At 41.3% G+C, this 14,865-nt stretch overlaps 1 protein-coding gene across 13 annotated transcripts in view; it reads left to right on the top strand.

Moving 5' to 3' along the window:
- The window catches only part of hspg2 (heparan sulfate proteoglycan 2), a 222,900-nt gene that overhangs the window by 148,666 nt on the left and 59,369 nt on the right, over nucleotides 1-14,865 (top strand). For all 13 annotated transcript variants that reach the window (XM_069183859.1, XM_069183863.1, XM_069183864.1 and 10 more), the window contains 9 exons: nucleotides 278-508; nucleotides 975-1,088; nucleotides 2,322-2,449; nucleotides 3,128-3,214; nucleotides 3,941-3,996; nucleotides 4,162-4,326; nucleotides 4,607-4,717; nucleotides 5,271-5,371; nucleotides 6,093-6,273. In XM_069183859.1, coding sequence (XP_069039960.1) covers nucleotides 278-508; nucleotides 975-1,088; nucleotides 2,322-2,449; nucleotides 3,128-3,214; nucleotides 3,941-3,996; nucleotides 4,162-4,326; nucleotides 4,607-4,717; nucleotides 5,271-5,371; nucleotides 6,093-6,273 — 1,174 coding nt within the window. The remainder of the gene's footprint in view (nucleotides 1-277; nucleotides 509-974; nucleotides 1,089-2,321; nucleotides 2,450-3,127; nucleotides 3,215-3,940; nucleotides 3,997-4,161; nucleotides 4,327-4,606; nucleotides 4,718-5,270; nucleotides 5,372-6,092; nucleotides 6,274-14,865) is intronic.

Raw genomic sequence — 14,865 nt, forward strand, 5'->3', positions numbered from 1 at the left:
AACTTCCCAGCATGTTGTCGGATGTTGGGAGGAAATCAGAGCAGCCGGCGGAAACCCACACTATCACGGGGAGAACATGCAAACTCCTCACAGACAGAACCCCCAGGTCTGGAACTGAATCCAGGGTCCCAGCAGTTCTGACCATTGCACCACTGTGCCACCCTCTGCCTCATTTACTGCTGCTTAATTCCTGTGTCTGTTCTCTTAACGTGGCCCCTCTACGCCGGGCAGTAACTCCAGTCCAGTCGGGCTAACAAGGTACCCCCTGCTGTCTTAGGAACACTGGCATCGTCCAGACGGGATGCCAGCCACACGGGAGCACCTGATGATGGTCCTGGCGGATCTGGATGAGATCCTCATCCGCGCCTCCCACCACACAGAAATGAGGTCTGTCAGCATCTCGGGGGTCAGCATGGAGGTGGCGGTGCCCGCGTACACTGGCCTGCGCCAGGCGCTGGAAGTGGAGCACTGTCGATGCCCGCCTGGGTACCAGGGTCTGTCCTGCCAGGTAAGTTCTGGGCAGCAGCGACAGCAGCATGGGCAATCTTACTAAGCACCAGTGACACTAGAGAGTCGTTGAGTTCTGTTATTTGTTCCAACCCAACTCTGTTGCACACTTTATCGACTTAGGGCAACAAGGGCAACCTTGTTGTGAAAGGCGCTATATACAAATAAATTGAATTGAACTTAGTGAAAATTACCACTGTGCACAGGTTGCAGCCCCTTGGAAATTTCCAGTTGCCTATAGAGTTCTCTCTAGAGCATGGACTGCAGATTACTGTGGTGATGGTATAAAAATATGCCTGCAGTTTTGAAGAGAGCAATCATCTGTGTTACGTGGGCATATTAGGATAGTATCACCTCGATGGCTCCTGCTTCACAAGTCCTGTAACTCTGATTTCACACCATGGGCAGTGCAAAGCAATGGTCATTCTGACTGCCATGTGAATGTCTCACTGCGTTTCTCTCTGCAGGACTGTGCTCATGGCTACAGTCGTACCGGTGGAGGACTCTACCTGGGGCACTGTGAGCTGTGTGACTGCAATGGGCACTCGGAGTCCTGCCACCCCGAGACTGGCGTGTGCACGGTAAAACCGCCTCAGACCCGCGCTGGCCCCTAGATTTATTTCTTGTTAGCGTGTGCCAGTGTAGATAGGAACTTAAGAAAAACTCTTCAGTTTAGCCACTTCACCTGCCCCCTTTAAGAAACTGGTGCAAGTTTTGCCTCTGCAAGAATATCATTATGCACCCGCAACCATCAAGAAGGAACGTCAGGAGAGTCAGATTACATTGACGCTGAAGCTCAGCAGGTGTGGGCCTGGCCAGTACCTGGATGGGAGACCTCTTGGGAGAGCTGAGATGGATGCTGGAAATTGTGTTAGTGAGGCCAGTATGGGGCACTCACCTTGTGATCTGTGTGGGTCTTAATGCCCCAGTATAGTCATGAGGGCACTGTAAAAAGGTGCTGGTCCTTTGGATGAGATGCAAAAATTGATGAGAGGTTTCGACAGTAAATCTCCATTAGCGGGATGGGGTAAGAACAATTCAATAAGAACCCCCATTTGCCCAAGTGTAAGTTGTGCTCTAGGACCCAGAAATTGCAGGTTTTAAACTCAGTCATGTCATTAGCCAGCTGTGACTGTGACTCACTGGGTGCAGAGTTGGGTCTAGACTGCCTGTGACATCCCAGGCACCTGCAGACGTGCTGTGACAGCAACAAGAGAGGACAGCTCACCTCTCCAACTGGCACAGTATCTCCTGCAAGTCTCTTAGTAGCCCGCAGTGAGTCAGAGCTGGGTGGCACAGAGGGACACATATTTCTTTGTGGTTTTTCTCCAGAAAGTCCCTGTCAGCTGCAATACCCTTTTCTTTTGTGCTTCATTTTACTTAGGAGATGAAAATCAGCAGGAATGACATTCTCACAAACCTTCATACTTCTATAGACAGAATGACCTCTCATTGTCTCCCCTATTTTTTTTGCTATTGTGTACTACTGCAAAATTAATATTGTTCTTATAGGTTTTTGCCCATTTTAACTAAAATCCTTGATTAAGCAGGGGGTAATGCTTTGTTGTTTGTAGTACAATACATTATTATTATATACATTTGGCAGGCACTCTTAATCAGAGGTGACTGAACTTTGCAGCCATTAATACAGCAGGGTATTTTATTTTACCAGTGTAATCTGAGTGAAGTAACTTGCTGAAGGGTCGTGAACTTCTAAACTCCTCGTTTTAAGTCCAGAGTCTTCACCACTGCTCCACACTCCGGCTTCTGGCCATACTGCTGTATTCTCAATGTGTTTTTCCCTCTCTCTTCAGAACTGTCTACACAACACAGTCGGCGAGCTGTGTGAGCAGTGTGCCCCTGGTTTCTACGGCGACCCCACAGCGGGTACCCCAGAAGACTGTCAGCCATGTGCCTGCCCTCACACAGACCCAGACAGCCAGTGAGCATGGCATCTATTAATTTACACATCCAGAGGAACGCACAGCCAAGTTGCCAGAAAACATGCTTTACCGTGTGATAAAGGAGAGCACTGCATGTGTCTGAAGAACACTAAGCTTCTGAAGGGTCCTGATTAGGATACATTGTCCAGATTGGAGGACCCCAGTTTCAGATACAAGCTTTGTCAATCGCTGCCTGTGAATCAGGAGTTCCCTAAGTGTTTCTACTTTTAATGTCTGCCTATCAAATTGCAGGTCCTCTATACTTTAGTCCATAAGATCTTAATTGGCATCTAGGATAGACTAAGTAAGCTGTGACCAGTGTTTTCCCTGGAACACCACATAGCCTGCATGCCTACAAACATATCATTAAAAGTTGCTTCCAGTTGCCTGCCTCATACTTTAGGCCTTCAGTTTGGGCGATGGGATTGCCGTGTGTGAGAAGCAGTGATCAGCACTTTCTAGAATGTGTATGTGGTAGATTGTTTCTTCCTTCGTGTGCTGGTAGAAAGGTTGAAGAAAGATGAGCAAGTTTCCAAACTGTTTTGAACAGATGCAGACGGACTCACTTTGACAGTTCATGCCTTCAGTGATATTAAAGTAATTCTTGGGAATGGACACCTGAGGCTTTCAATGGCAGGTCTGCTGTTTCTGATGTTCTGAATGTCTTGCTCTCTCAGGTTCTCCCCCACATGTGAGAGTCTGGGCAATGGTGGGTACCGATGCACAGACTGCCAGCCTGGATATACTGGACAGTACTGTGAACGGTAGGCCTCTCAGCCTCTCTCCTCTCCTGCACTGATTATGACTCACAAAAGAACACAAACTTTTATTGCAGAGGGTTCTAAACCAGGCCCTGAGGACCACTGTGTCTGAGGTTTTCTACTGTAGGTGTCTTTAGAGCACCAGCCCCTGAGTAACTGGGAGATATTTTAAATTGGTCCAATTAACCTGATCATGAGCGAAGAGGTTCAGACCTTAGCTGGAATAAAAACTTTCAGACACACTGGCCTCTCACTTCATGTGTTGGACAGTCCTTGTTCTAATGTTTCATAATTAAAAAAGAAGCATTTGAACTTAGCAGCTCTGAAAACAGCATATGCATGTCACACTTTTCCATCAACATGGTTGTGATTTGTTTTCTGATTGGTGTCAAAATCAGATGCTGCCGCTGTAGTTTATTAAATCCTGCCTGAAATTTGTGATGCGGGATTTGGATTGATCCTGACATCCATATTAGCGAGGAGACACAGGGTACAATGTTCCCTTTGAATGGAATATGAGTTCATTGCAACTCTGCCAACAAACAGAGCGATTGTGTACATTCATTACTGCATGGAGTCCTTGAACCAATAAATGTCTGGTAATGAGTCCAGAGTCCTAACCACAGATCCACACCATTAATGTGGGGGATTTGTGGTGCTTCTGTGTGGCCTCATCTCTGAATTTTAAGAATTTTCCTTTTTCCTACCTTCATCACCTTTCTTCTGCAGGTGTGCCCCTGGATATGTAGGCAACCCTCAAGAAAGAGAGAAGTGCCGCCCATACAGTAGGTTATCTGTTCACTTGGCATCTGCTTTGCTTTTCAGTGGACAGGCTAGATTAGCAATTTTTACCAGGGAATGATGGGATATTAGCCTAGCAATGTGATTATTGACCGCATTTACTGGTAAGGATGCACAAATGCAATGTTGAGGCTCTTCTGTCTTTCCAGACGCAGCCTCTCTGGTAGTGAAGGTGTACCCAGAAAGAACAATAGTTTCTCAAGGCAGTGCGGTGACCCTGCGGTGCCAGGTCACTGGATCCCCCCCTCATTACTTCTTCTGGACCAGAGAAGACGGGCGCCCTCTGCCCAGCACTGCAGACAAACGCCGCCAAGGTATGGTCCAAAATCAGTTGCAGAGAAAAGTTGGTATAAATCTGGTCCTCCTGCTTCCCTCTGTTGGCTAACCATAACACCTCTGCTGTAGGCATGAGCATTACAGACTCCCTTTGTGGGCTAAAAATGAATGAATAATATAATGTATTTATAGTTTAAGGACCTTGCGTCAGTATGGACGTTCCTGTTATAATCTCTCATGTCCTATGCACAGTAGTAGATGCTGTAGTTTGAACCTTCTCTGAAGTCCCTGAGATGTGGTGACCATTCTCTCTTCCAGGTGAAGAGCTGTTCTTCTCCAATATTCAGCCCAGCGATGCAGGAGCTTACATTTGCACCTGCCGAGACCTTCGGAGCTCCAACAGGAGCCGAGCAGAGATCGTCGTGACCAGTACGTGCACAGTGTCCAAGGACCAGCCTCTGCAAACATGCTGAAACTGGCCGTGTGTCCTAATCTTACAGCTGCTTTTTAAACGCTCTCCATTTCCTAAGGAAACTCACAGATGAGAATTAATAAATTACTCTTCTCTTCATCTCCCGACCCATAAGATTTTTGTAAAACTCAACAGCCTTTTAGAATTACAATAAAACTGCATTTTTGGTCATGCAATTTAGCCATCCTGAACCTACATTTTAAATAAAGATGTATCTTTTTAGCAAGGCCTTGTTTCCAATATCACCCTGTTTTTGTAAAGTAAAGCTGTCACATTAGCAATCAAAAAACAACTTACAGTACATTCATTTGATTATTTGCCTCAAATAAGAATTCGAAACTTACTGAACATTTTAATTTTTTACAGTAGAATTTAAAGAATCCTATTTCAAAAATTGCATTCCTTATTGTTGTCAAATCTCTTATATTTAGCAAGCTTTTAGAAGTGGAGATTTAATTCACTGCTGTTCCATGTATCAATAATTTATTATAGTTTCTTCTTTACCCACAGCTGTTCCTTCCAAACCAATCGAAGTGACGGTTGAGGAGCCCAAAGTGCAGACTGTCAAAATCGGGTCGACTGTCAGCTTCATCTGCACAGCCAAGAGCAAGGTGAGACTTGAAGCTTCCCTGCCAGGCAGTCAGTCAGTGAAGCTCTGAGTCATTCAATTTTCATGAACATTAATTAATTCATCCCAAGAATATGAAAAACAAAAATGTCAGCATGAGATTACAAATACCAAAATGGATAAAACCAGTGGATTTTGTTTCTGGTACTACTGTATGTACATGGACCAGTTTAAAATCTGTAGTGCATGTACAGTATAGTACATCAGGCCACTACAGAAATCTTGTTTGGAAAACTAGAAACACTGAATGTTATTGACTTTGGCTCTCCAGCACGTTCTTCACCGACACGCTCCACACGCCCACAGGCTGTTGTACAACCACAAGCCTTGCTTTTGTTTTCATCTGTTCAACATAACACATCATTTTTCTGTTTTATAGACGTTGCACTGAGATGCAAACCAGATGTTCTGTGCAGCACAAATGCTTAAAATCATTGTGTTATGAATACATATTGGTGGGGATATAGATAGGGAATGTGCAGTAGCTTAACAACAGCTAAAAGAGCATTAAGGTCATTCTTAATGCCCATTGTCCCATCATTCTTGACCGCGCTTTGAGAACGTGTCTTGTGTCAGCAGTACTTTGCTCCATGCTGTAAGATGATGACCACTATGAGCAGGAGCTCTAGATTTGTTTTTTAATAAGGGGGTTCTGCTGTCATGAACAAGGAACAGTAATCCTACCTGTCCATCGCTTCTTGTAGTCGCCTGCCTACACCTTGGTCTGGACTCGCCAGAACAACAGCAAGCTGCCCAGCCGGGCCATGGACTTCAACGGCATCCTCACCATTCACAACGTGCAACCGGAGGACGCCGGGGCCTACGTCTGTACGGGCTCCAACATGTTTGCCATGGACGAGGGCACGGCTTTTCTCTATGTGCCAGGTTCGTGATCGCACCATTCAGTACCCATCAACCTCTACTTCCCCGTCGCCCCTCACCGTGCATGGCATTCTGGTCCCCCCTGCTTCCCTCTGTTGGCCAACCATAACACCTCTGCTGTAGGCATGAGCACTGCAGACTCCCTTTGTGGACTCAAAAAAACAAAAAAAAAGCCTCCTTTTAACCACATCCTTCTGCTTTTGTTTTATTTTTCTCTCTTTCTCTAATTGCTTGGCCACCTGACATTGGTTATGTAAAACTTTTACTTTTGCATGTCCTCAAAAGTTCCTTTTACTGCGTGACACCAAACTCAGAATTCAGTCAGAATTTCAGGTTCTGCTTCAGAGAACGATCACCAAGTGGTCGTACACGTGTAGCATAATACCACAGTAGCGCTTGGAACTAGGGCATTTTGGTAAGAATAAGCACATTGAAGCTTGTCCACTGATCACCATATGACATCATAATATCAGTGTATTAAATAGAGCCATGCATCTGCTTAAAATGATGCTCAGTTACATTTGTAGGGAATCTCCACATTTAAAAATAATAACTTTTATTTTATTAAAGATTGCTCCCCTACCCGAAAATTGAAAAGATGCTGTGGCCTTAGAAACAGCCAGCGGGTCTTGTCTGAAATTATTTTTGTCACATACAAGGTTTGGCAGTTTTAGTGCTGTTCAGTCTATTCCAATTTGACCAAGAAATTAACACTTCTCACAACATAATTTCTAATAAAGTTGGGTTAAGCAAAAAGTAACTATTAGCATTTTCAGTTTTATGTAGTCATGTTAGGAAGAAAATACAGTACATATACAGCATTTCTAGGGTGAAGACGTCTTACAAAATGTTTTTTTTTTACATTAGAGTAGTGGCAGCCATTACCACAGTGACTTACAGTTCAGCAGTTAGTTTTAAAACATGAATACAGTAATAATAAATTGACCATGAAACAATGAAAGACTTTCTATTACAGAATTTCAAGTGCCACTAAGGTTTTTTCATTATTTTAGGATTTATTTTATCATTCAGTTCTGTCATGCTCTCTGAGATAATAGGAGGGTATTTCACAAACTGCATAAAATTGCTGTTTGTTAAAAATAAGTTTGAAAAATACATTGTAAAAGGCATCATACTGTATATTCAATAATTTATTATAGTCAACAGAGGAGCTTCAAAGTTATCCTGTGGTCGAAAAACAAATAGGTTGACTTGCAACTGCATATTTCACAGGTTGTTCCTTGTGTAACTTGTGTGCATTTTACAAGAACAAATTATGGAATGATCTATGTTTGTTTATACTCCAATACTAAAAATAGGCCTATTATTGCCACATATTTAAATAAGAACATAAGAATGTTTTCAATATAGATGAAAGGATGCCATTTGGACCATTTTGCTCATGTGGTAATCGGGCTGTGGATTCCCCTCAGGTTGAGTCTTGAAAGGAGCCAGGGGAGAAGCTTGTTCCATTCTCCCACAACCCTTTGTGTAAAATGGAGACTGGGATTGCAAGTGAAACTGTACAGGATTTAGGGATTGAGAACCCATTAAAAACATAACCTTCCCCAATCAGAAAGGCACTTATTACTTGGAAGGGTTGTGGCTCTAGCTAATCCAAGAAGAGGTTTAGGTCTTAAGGCAGACCTGCACCCTGGATGGAGATCCAGTTATGCAGGGAAATTGACCTAACCAGCATGTCTCTGGGGATTGGGTGGAAAGTGGAGCACATGAAGAAAACCCACATTAACATGGGTGAGAACATGCGAATTCCACACAGGAGGCTAGCTCCACACCAGTCCAGAATCACATCCACAACGTAAGAGCTGTTGACTGTGTGACGTTTGTTCATGTAGATTTATTCCAGCTCCTGTTTCTTCCCACAGTCCAAAATTCTCCTGGTAGGTTAATTAGTTCTGGGAAAAATCTGGCCCTAGTATGAGTGTGTGTGTTTGTCCATCCAGAGTGTGTCCAGCTGTGCACTGGTTACTTGCTGGGATAGATTTTGGTGTTCCCCGTGATGCTGTCCTGAGATAAGCAGTTAGAAAATGCATGGATGGAGAGATATTAAGAATGATTTTAAGAACATATATCAAGATCTTACAAATTCTGCTAAATACAGTATGCTTCATACTCCATCGAACTTAACTGCAGCTGCTTTAGTAACGCACTTTTCAATAGTTAATATATTGATAAGTTTGTCCTCATTGTGTCTTCTGTTTGGTGAAAAACAATTTTTAGAAAAACACGAGAATTCTTATGAACAATTCTGGCTCAATTCTGTTCAAGTTGGGACAATAAAAATATAACTTTTACAGTGCCAAGAAGAAGTTTGTGAACCCCATAGATCAGTTTAAATAGAATTTTCATTGTTTTACCATGATAGCCTTCTTGAACCAAACCCGTCATTATGTAAACATGCAATGCCATTGTCTCTTGATACAAAATTATGTATGAATTAAACAATGAAAACTAAAGTTAAAGGGGAAATGAAAAGGTAAATGAACCCCTAGTTTCATTAGCTCAATTGAGATAATAATTAGAATTGGGTGTTTCAGTAATTACCGTAGGTCGATCCTGGAGGCTGAGTTTGGAAGGCTTCACCCCATATAAAGATCAGCAAAAAAATGTGAATTTGGTCTTCACCATCCAGGTGTGTGAAAATAAGTCAAGCCACAATCTAAGGTAATCTCTGAGGATCTGAGATAAAGAACTATTTTAATAATAATCATAATATCCATTAGTCTGGAAATCATTACAAAACCATTTCAAAGTATTTCGGGCCAATCCACCCGTCCAGTGTCTTCACGATAACAGTCACTCGATCCAGGAGCAAAAGCTCTCTGAGAACAAACCAGAAAATCATCGGGGAAGTTGCAAAGGAGCCCAGAATAACATCCAAAGAACTTCATGCCTCCCTCACCTTGACGAAGGTTCATGACATGACTATCAGAAAATGACTGAACAAGAATGGTGTTTCGTGGAAGTATAGCAAGCAGAAAACCACTGCACCCCAAAAAGATAGGCTGGTGCCCATCTGAAGTTCTCCAGCGAGCACACAGATGATCCACAGGGCTTCTGCAACAATGTTCTCTGGACAGACAAATAAAAGGTAGAACTCTTTGGCCACAATGAACCAACAACCAAACGCTGCTTTCGAACAGAAGAACCTCATCCCACACTCAAGCAAGGGGGTGGGAGCATCATGGTTTGGGGCTGCTTTGCCACCCTGGGACCTGTACAGCTTGAGGAAGGCTCCTGGAAAGTATCATCCGCTGTTGTAGTTGCGTCAGTATGTAGTTAAGGTAATGAAGGCAGTAGAGTGGATCTAGCCAAGCAGGAAGGACTGAGTCAAGGGTTTTCCACTGCTCTTTCCTGAAAAGGTCTAGTATAAGAGAGGTGGCTGGTCATGTTCATCCGCCCCGGTCGCGGATGAGGTCAAGGGGCACAAGCAGAGAAGTGAGTTATCCTGATGGGCGAGGGTATCATTGATGTAATTGAAGTTTATTGAGGTTGTTCTCAATGTTATTGAAAGACCAAGTCGTATGTGTATGAATGAGATATCGTTTGAGATATGTGATGACAAAGAGAGCAATGAGTCTTGACTACCGGACTCCGAGCCTGAGAGTGTGCGAGCCCAGGATTCAGAAGTTAAGAGTATACAAATTTGGTCGGAGTGAATGTCGGAAAACATTTGTTAGGCCTTGTGTCCCAGTTAATCTAATAAGGGGGTGTTTGACAGCACCATTCTCTGAGAGAAAAGGGGGAAAGACAGAAAAACAGTGTGGCGAAAAGCTCCCCAGCAGGCTGTGATAGACAGGTCCGTCACTATGGCCACGTCTGCATTCTGTTCTGTTTGTGATGGCCGCACCATGTGACTTCACACTCGTTTTGTGTTTTTTATTTAATAGAGTTAACATTATATATTATTAGGACTTAGATCAAGATCTTATAGCATTTTAGGTGAAAATCCTAAGGGGTTCACAAACATGTTTTCAGCACTGTACGCCTTTGAACAAAAGTCAGCTGAGCAAAAGAGCCGGTCAAAATGACACGCGGACTGTATACTCAGTGTATTGGAGTAAACAGAGTAAGGATGTCAACTTGTGTCCAAACGGCCAGGTTGTAGCACATGGAGAAAGCACGGGCCTGTGCTTAGATTAGTGCTACCAAACAAAACACTTGAAGATTTCCACAAAATGCAGTTTGTTTCTTGAGTCTTAGTTTTTCTGTATTTCTAGTCGCCTCTCTTGATGTGTGTGTTAACATGTGGTGGCCTAGAGGCAGTTGTAGGTCATTCTTTACTTGTTTCTCCACTTGCTGCTTCTTTTCTATCTGGGTGTGGGTATTTGGAGTCTTTTTTCATATCCCTTAGAAGTATTTCCCCGCCTTTTCCAAAAGGCCCAGAACTTTCCATGGCACACTGGTACAGTGTACGGGGGGTGTCGTGGCTGATGAGGTGTTCTATTTAAGGTGCTCAGAACCTTCCATATAATTGTTAATTAGCTCATTTTGCTTTGGTAGGGATTCACTACCTGTAACAACTTTACTCCCGGTGGTTCTGACAAGACCTGATGAATTTGTGATGCTGCTGCCTTCAGCTTGCTTTGTTGTTCAAACCCAAAGCCACAGATTAAACTGTATAAATGAAACAGTGGTGCTATTGATGACGCAACTGCTAGAATCATCATAAACTATGTTTATGCCTTTTTCTGAAACTCTTCACATAGTGACAGGTCATTAAAAACACACAGATGGGTTATCAAAAGTACAGATTTGCTTATATATCACTGCTTGTCGCCCCCATCCTTTTAAAAAGGGCCTGTAATTTTTCCTTTCATTACTCAAATACTGTTGAAGTGTCCGACTTCCCCACTTACTAGCCAAACTACTAAAAGACCTCATCAAACTGGTCCACAAAAAGTATTAAAAATTAACTGGGCCCCTGCAGGCAGAAGGATGTGATTTCAGTTTTTGAAATATTTGGTGGGTGTGAGTGACATCAGGCAGACCACAATCTAGTCTCTTTGGTCTTATAAATGTAAAAAAAATAATCAGGATGTGATAAATGCAAAGAGAAAGTACAGGCATGTTCCTCAAACAATTGTATCAAGAATTGGTAATGGATACTACTATAAACAGTATCATCTTCCCCCATTCAACTCAAGCCTTTTCAGAGGGAAATTAAATGTCACAACCTCAAAAATAATTTTGGTTTAAATTATTTTATAGCTATCCTAAAGGTTTATACCACTGTGTATACTCACTGAATTATAAATCTTACAAACGTAAATGTTCACAACTGTTTCACTTAAATATAGCTGATAGAAACTGATGGAGATGTTATATTTAATCAGTTTACACATTTTATTCCTTCAAAATTACAATTATTTTTGCCTTGCATATCAAACACAGTGAAAACCTATACCAAAAAGAACATTTTGTTCAGCATTCCTTTGTCATTTTATTTCGTATGTACAGTAATTAAGTAATTATCGTGTGTCTCTGTTTGAAAGTCAAACAATGATGCAATTGAAGGTCTCTCAGATATTTTTATTTGATGTGGATCAAAGTATACTAAGCTGTTTTCTTTTTTGTTCATGTTTACTGTACATTGATATGATTTACATAAAAAACAAAAGGATGAAGTAGTTATAATCATAGGGTTTGTATAGCACAAATAGAATATTAACTCAACATTTCATATAAACTGTATGAGCATCAATTTTGGACAATGATAACTTATAGTCAACCTTCTGAAATAAGTAATAAGTAAAAATAGATTTATTTGATTTTTCAGTCACAACCTAAAAGACATCCACCAGCATATGTGGAATACTAGTATAAAGCACTATTTGTTCTTCCTCTTGATGTCTATTAATTCATTATACAATGTTGATTTATGTAGTGTTCCTTGAGAAGACCTGACCTCCAAAGTACATTAACAAAGTCAGAATGCCATTCCAAAGGGGGAGATCTTTGGGAGGTTGAAGTCAGCACCTTCTGACTCATTGCAGTATGTAGCAAATTCCATAGCAGGGGGCAACAGACAGACCTGCTGTCCTCAGTGTGAATTTAAGTTCTTGGAGTCTCTTAAAGCTCCAGCTGCTGAAGATACAAGTGAGGGCAGATGGTGACAGCGAATTTGAAAGATAATTCTTTCATCATCTGAGTTAGCATTTTTCATTGTTAGCTTTGAACTCTTAAAACGTATGGGCAGGTGTGACTGGAATTTCTGTCACCAGTTCAATGTCAATATCAAAGTGTTCAATGTGTAGCCACACACACTTACACATATACATGGGGTAATACATTTATTTCCAAATAAAGACGAAGTTTTGTCACTTGCATACATGAACCTTGAAGCAGGGCATGATTTCAGTATTGGCATGGTTGACTTTGTGACTGCACACACAAAGTAATGCTACAGTACAGTAAGTCATCCAAGCACAACAAAAACATCAGATAAATGCAAAATAAATGACAGTCATCATTACTTGACATGAAAAGTCATTATTGTTTGACATGTTCTTACCTAAAAACATTAAAAAATCAGTTTAAATATGTAGATTTAACTTTTGTTAATAAATTCCTTTATAGCCTTGCACTTATACTGGTGATTCTCAAAACCAAATGCACATACTGTAGCTACAGTATAATGCTCCATTGATACTACAGTCTCCTCCAGTATGATAGACTCATTTTGTATTTCATGTAAGTTAACTTTCAGATGGTTATTTTATTTTGTAGCCAGTGTTTTTCTTGCAGTGTTTTACAGAGGTGCTTTTGTCGTTTTCACAGTTATCTGGTGAAAACTGAAGATTGTAGATCTTTCTTTTTGCATTTAAACCTGCAAGGGAGCTCAACTCTGGTTCTCAAGGGGCTGCTATCCAGCAGGTTTTTTAGATCTTTTTATTTTATATCTAACATTCCTTAAGATTGAGGAAAGGCTTCAGCTTATCTAATTAAGCGAGTTCATTTAGGTCATGAAGAGCTCAGGAGAAAGGATAACCAGAAACCTTCTGGCCCCCGGGACTGGAGTTGCGCCTCCCAGCTTTGTTGTGTATTATGTGTTTGGAATACATTATTATGAATTTTATTTATGTAAACTGTGAATCTTATTTACATACATGTCTACTGTAAACTACTGTACACTGTCTCTGGTTTAAAGGTCTAAGCAAAATTAGGTTTGCACATAGACAATAGTACACCTGCAAGAAATTGGAAACAGGTAGAAAACATTCCTATATGTAAGAAATGTACTGTATTTTCAGGATTAAAGCTATTGTTTTTAAAAAATTATCTTTTGCCATAAAAATACCTTCTGGGGAATCAATCAAGACTGAGTGAAAACTGTGTATTCTTAGATAACATTAAGGCAACAAGAGTTGTATGTCTGCTGTTCAGCAAGGTGATTTTACACAATTAATGTGTTGTGAAAGCTAGGGATATTTTAAATGCCAATGCTTTATACAAACTGAATATGTAAAAAGGACCAGCGCTGACACAATGTTTTATCCAATGATGTGAAATGTTCCAATTTGTATAAGCAAGCACAGTTTCAAGATTAATTGTCTCTTACATCATCTATATACTACTGCAGTGTATTTTGTTGCACTTTAGTGTTCAGAACTGTGGGAATGGAGAGCCTTCTATGTTGTATTAAAAAAATTGTATTGCTTCAAAAACATAATCCTCCTAGCTTCAGCTTTATTTCATATCAGGCTTTTTAGGAAGACAAAACCAGTGGAGAGCTGTTCCGTTGCAGAGATATACTAGGAATCCCATTTTCCACAAAGAAATAAAATGGTCAAGTAAATACAAAATCTCTCAAAGTAAAGCCTTTACATACGTGTCCTATACTAACCTGCATGCATGTGGCTGCCACTTCACTGTTTCCTCTTTTTATCCCCGATTTTAATTCCCTGCCTTGGAAAAGGCTGTTTTCACTCATGGACAGAAACTCACAGGGCCCTGATGGGTCTTCGGTTCAAAGGTAACAGACAGCACAAGATAGCCTGCATGGGGAAACAAGAGCTGAAAACGTCAGTAATGGATGAACATGAAAATAAACAGTAATAAATAGCTTTTTGCGTTTAGCTGATGTAACTGTTCTCTTTAAATCTGTTTTTTTAGCATGTAAAAATAGGAGTAGAATGTGGTATAAATTGGAACTTCTTTTCTCATTCTTCCAGCAGGCACTGATCTAACATGCTTAGACTTTGCTCAATCCGCAGTGAAACACCTCTTTCTGGGCCCAATTTACCCTGCGGGGTCATCAAGTTTACCAACTGGAAGAATAGATGCGATTGAGCAATCACAGTTGTCACAAATTTAAATGTAAACTAGTAAGCTTCACCAAAAACGCGTTCCTAGTCTCATGTTTCCCTGTGCATGTTGAACTGGGAGGACATCAGGAGCATCTGAACTGACTGACACAGAAAATGTTAAAAAGGTCATGGTCAATGTTCAGTGTAAATGATGGGTGAAATAGATCACTTTATTCTGCCAGGGCAGGGTTTTTACAGCAAAGGATGTTTGTCTGCTAAATGTTTTTACCCACAGCAGAACTGCAAACTAGCAATACACTGATTG

The sequence above is a fragment of the Lepisosteus oculatus genome, chromosome 25, assembly GCF_040954835.1.
Source record: "Lepisosteus oculatus isolate fLepOcu1 chromosome 25, fLepOcu1.hap2, whole genome shotgun sequence".
NCBI classification, from domain to species: domain Eukaryota; kingdom Metazoa; phylum Chordata; class Actinopteri; order Semionotiformes; family Lepisosteidae; genus Lepisosteus; species Lepisosteus oculatus.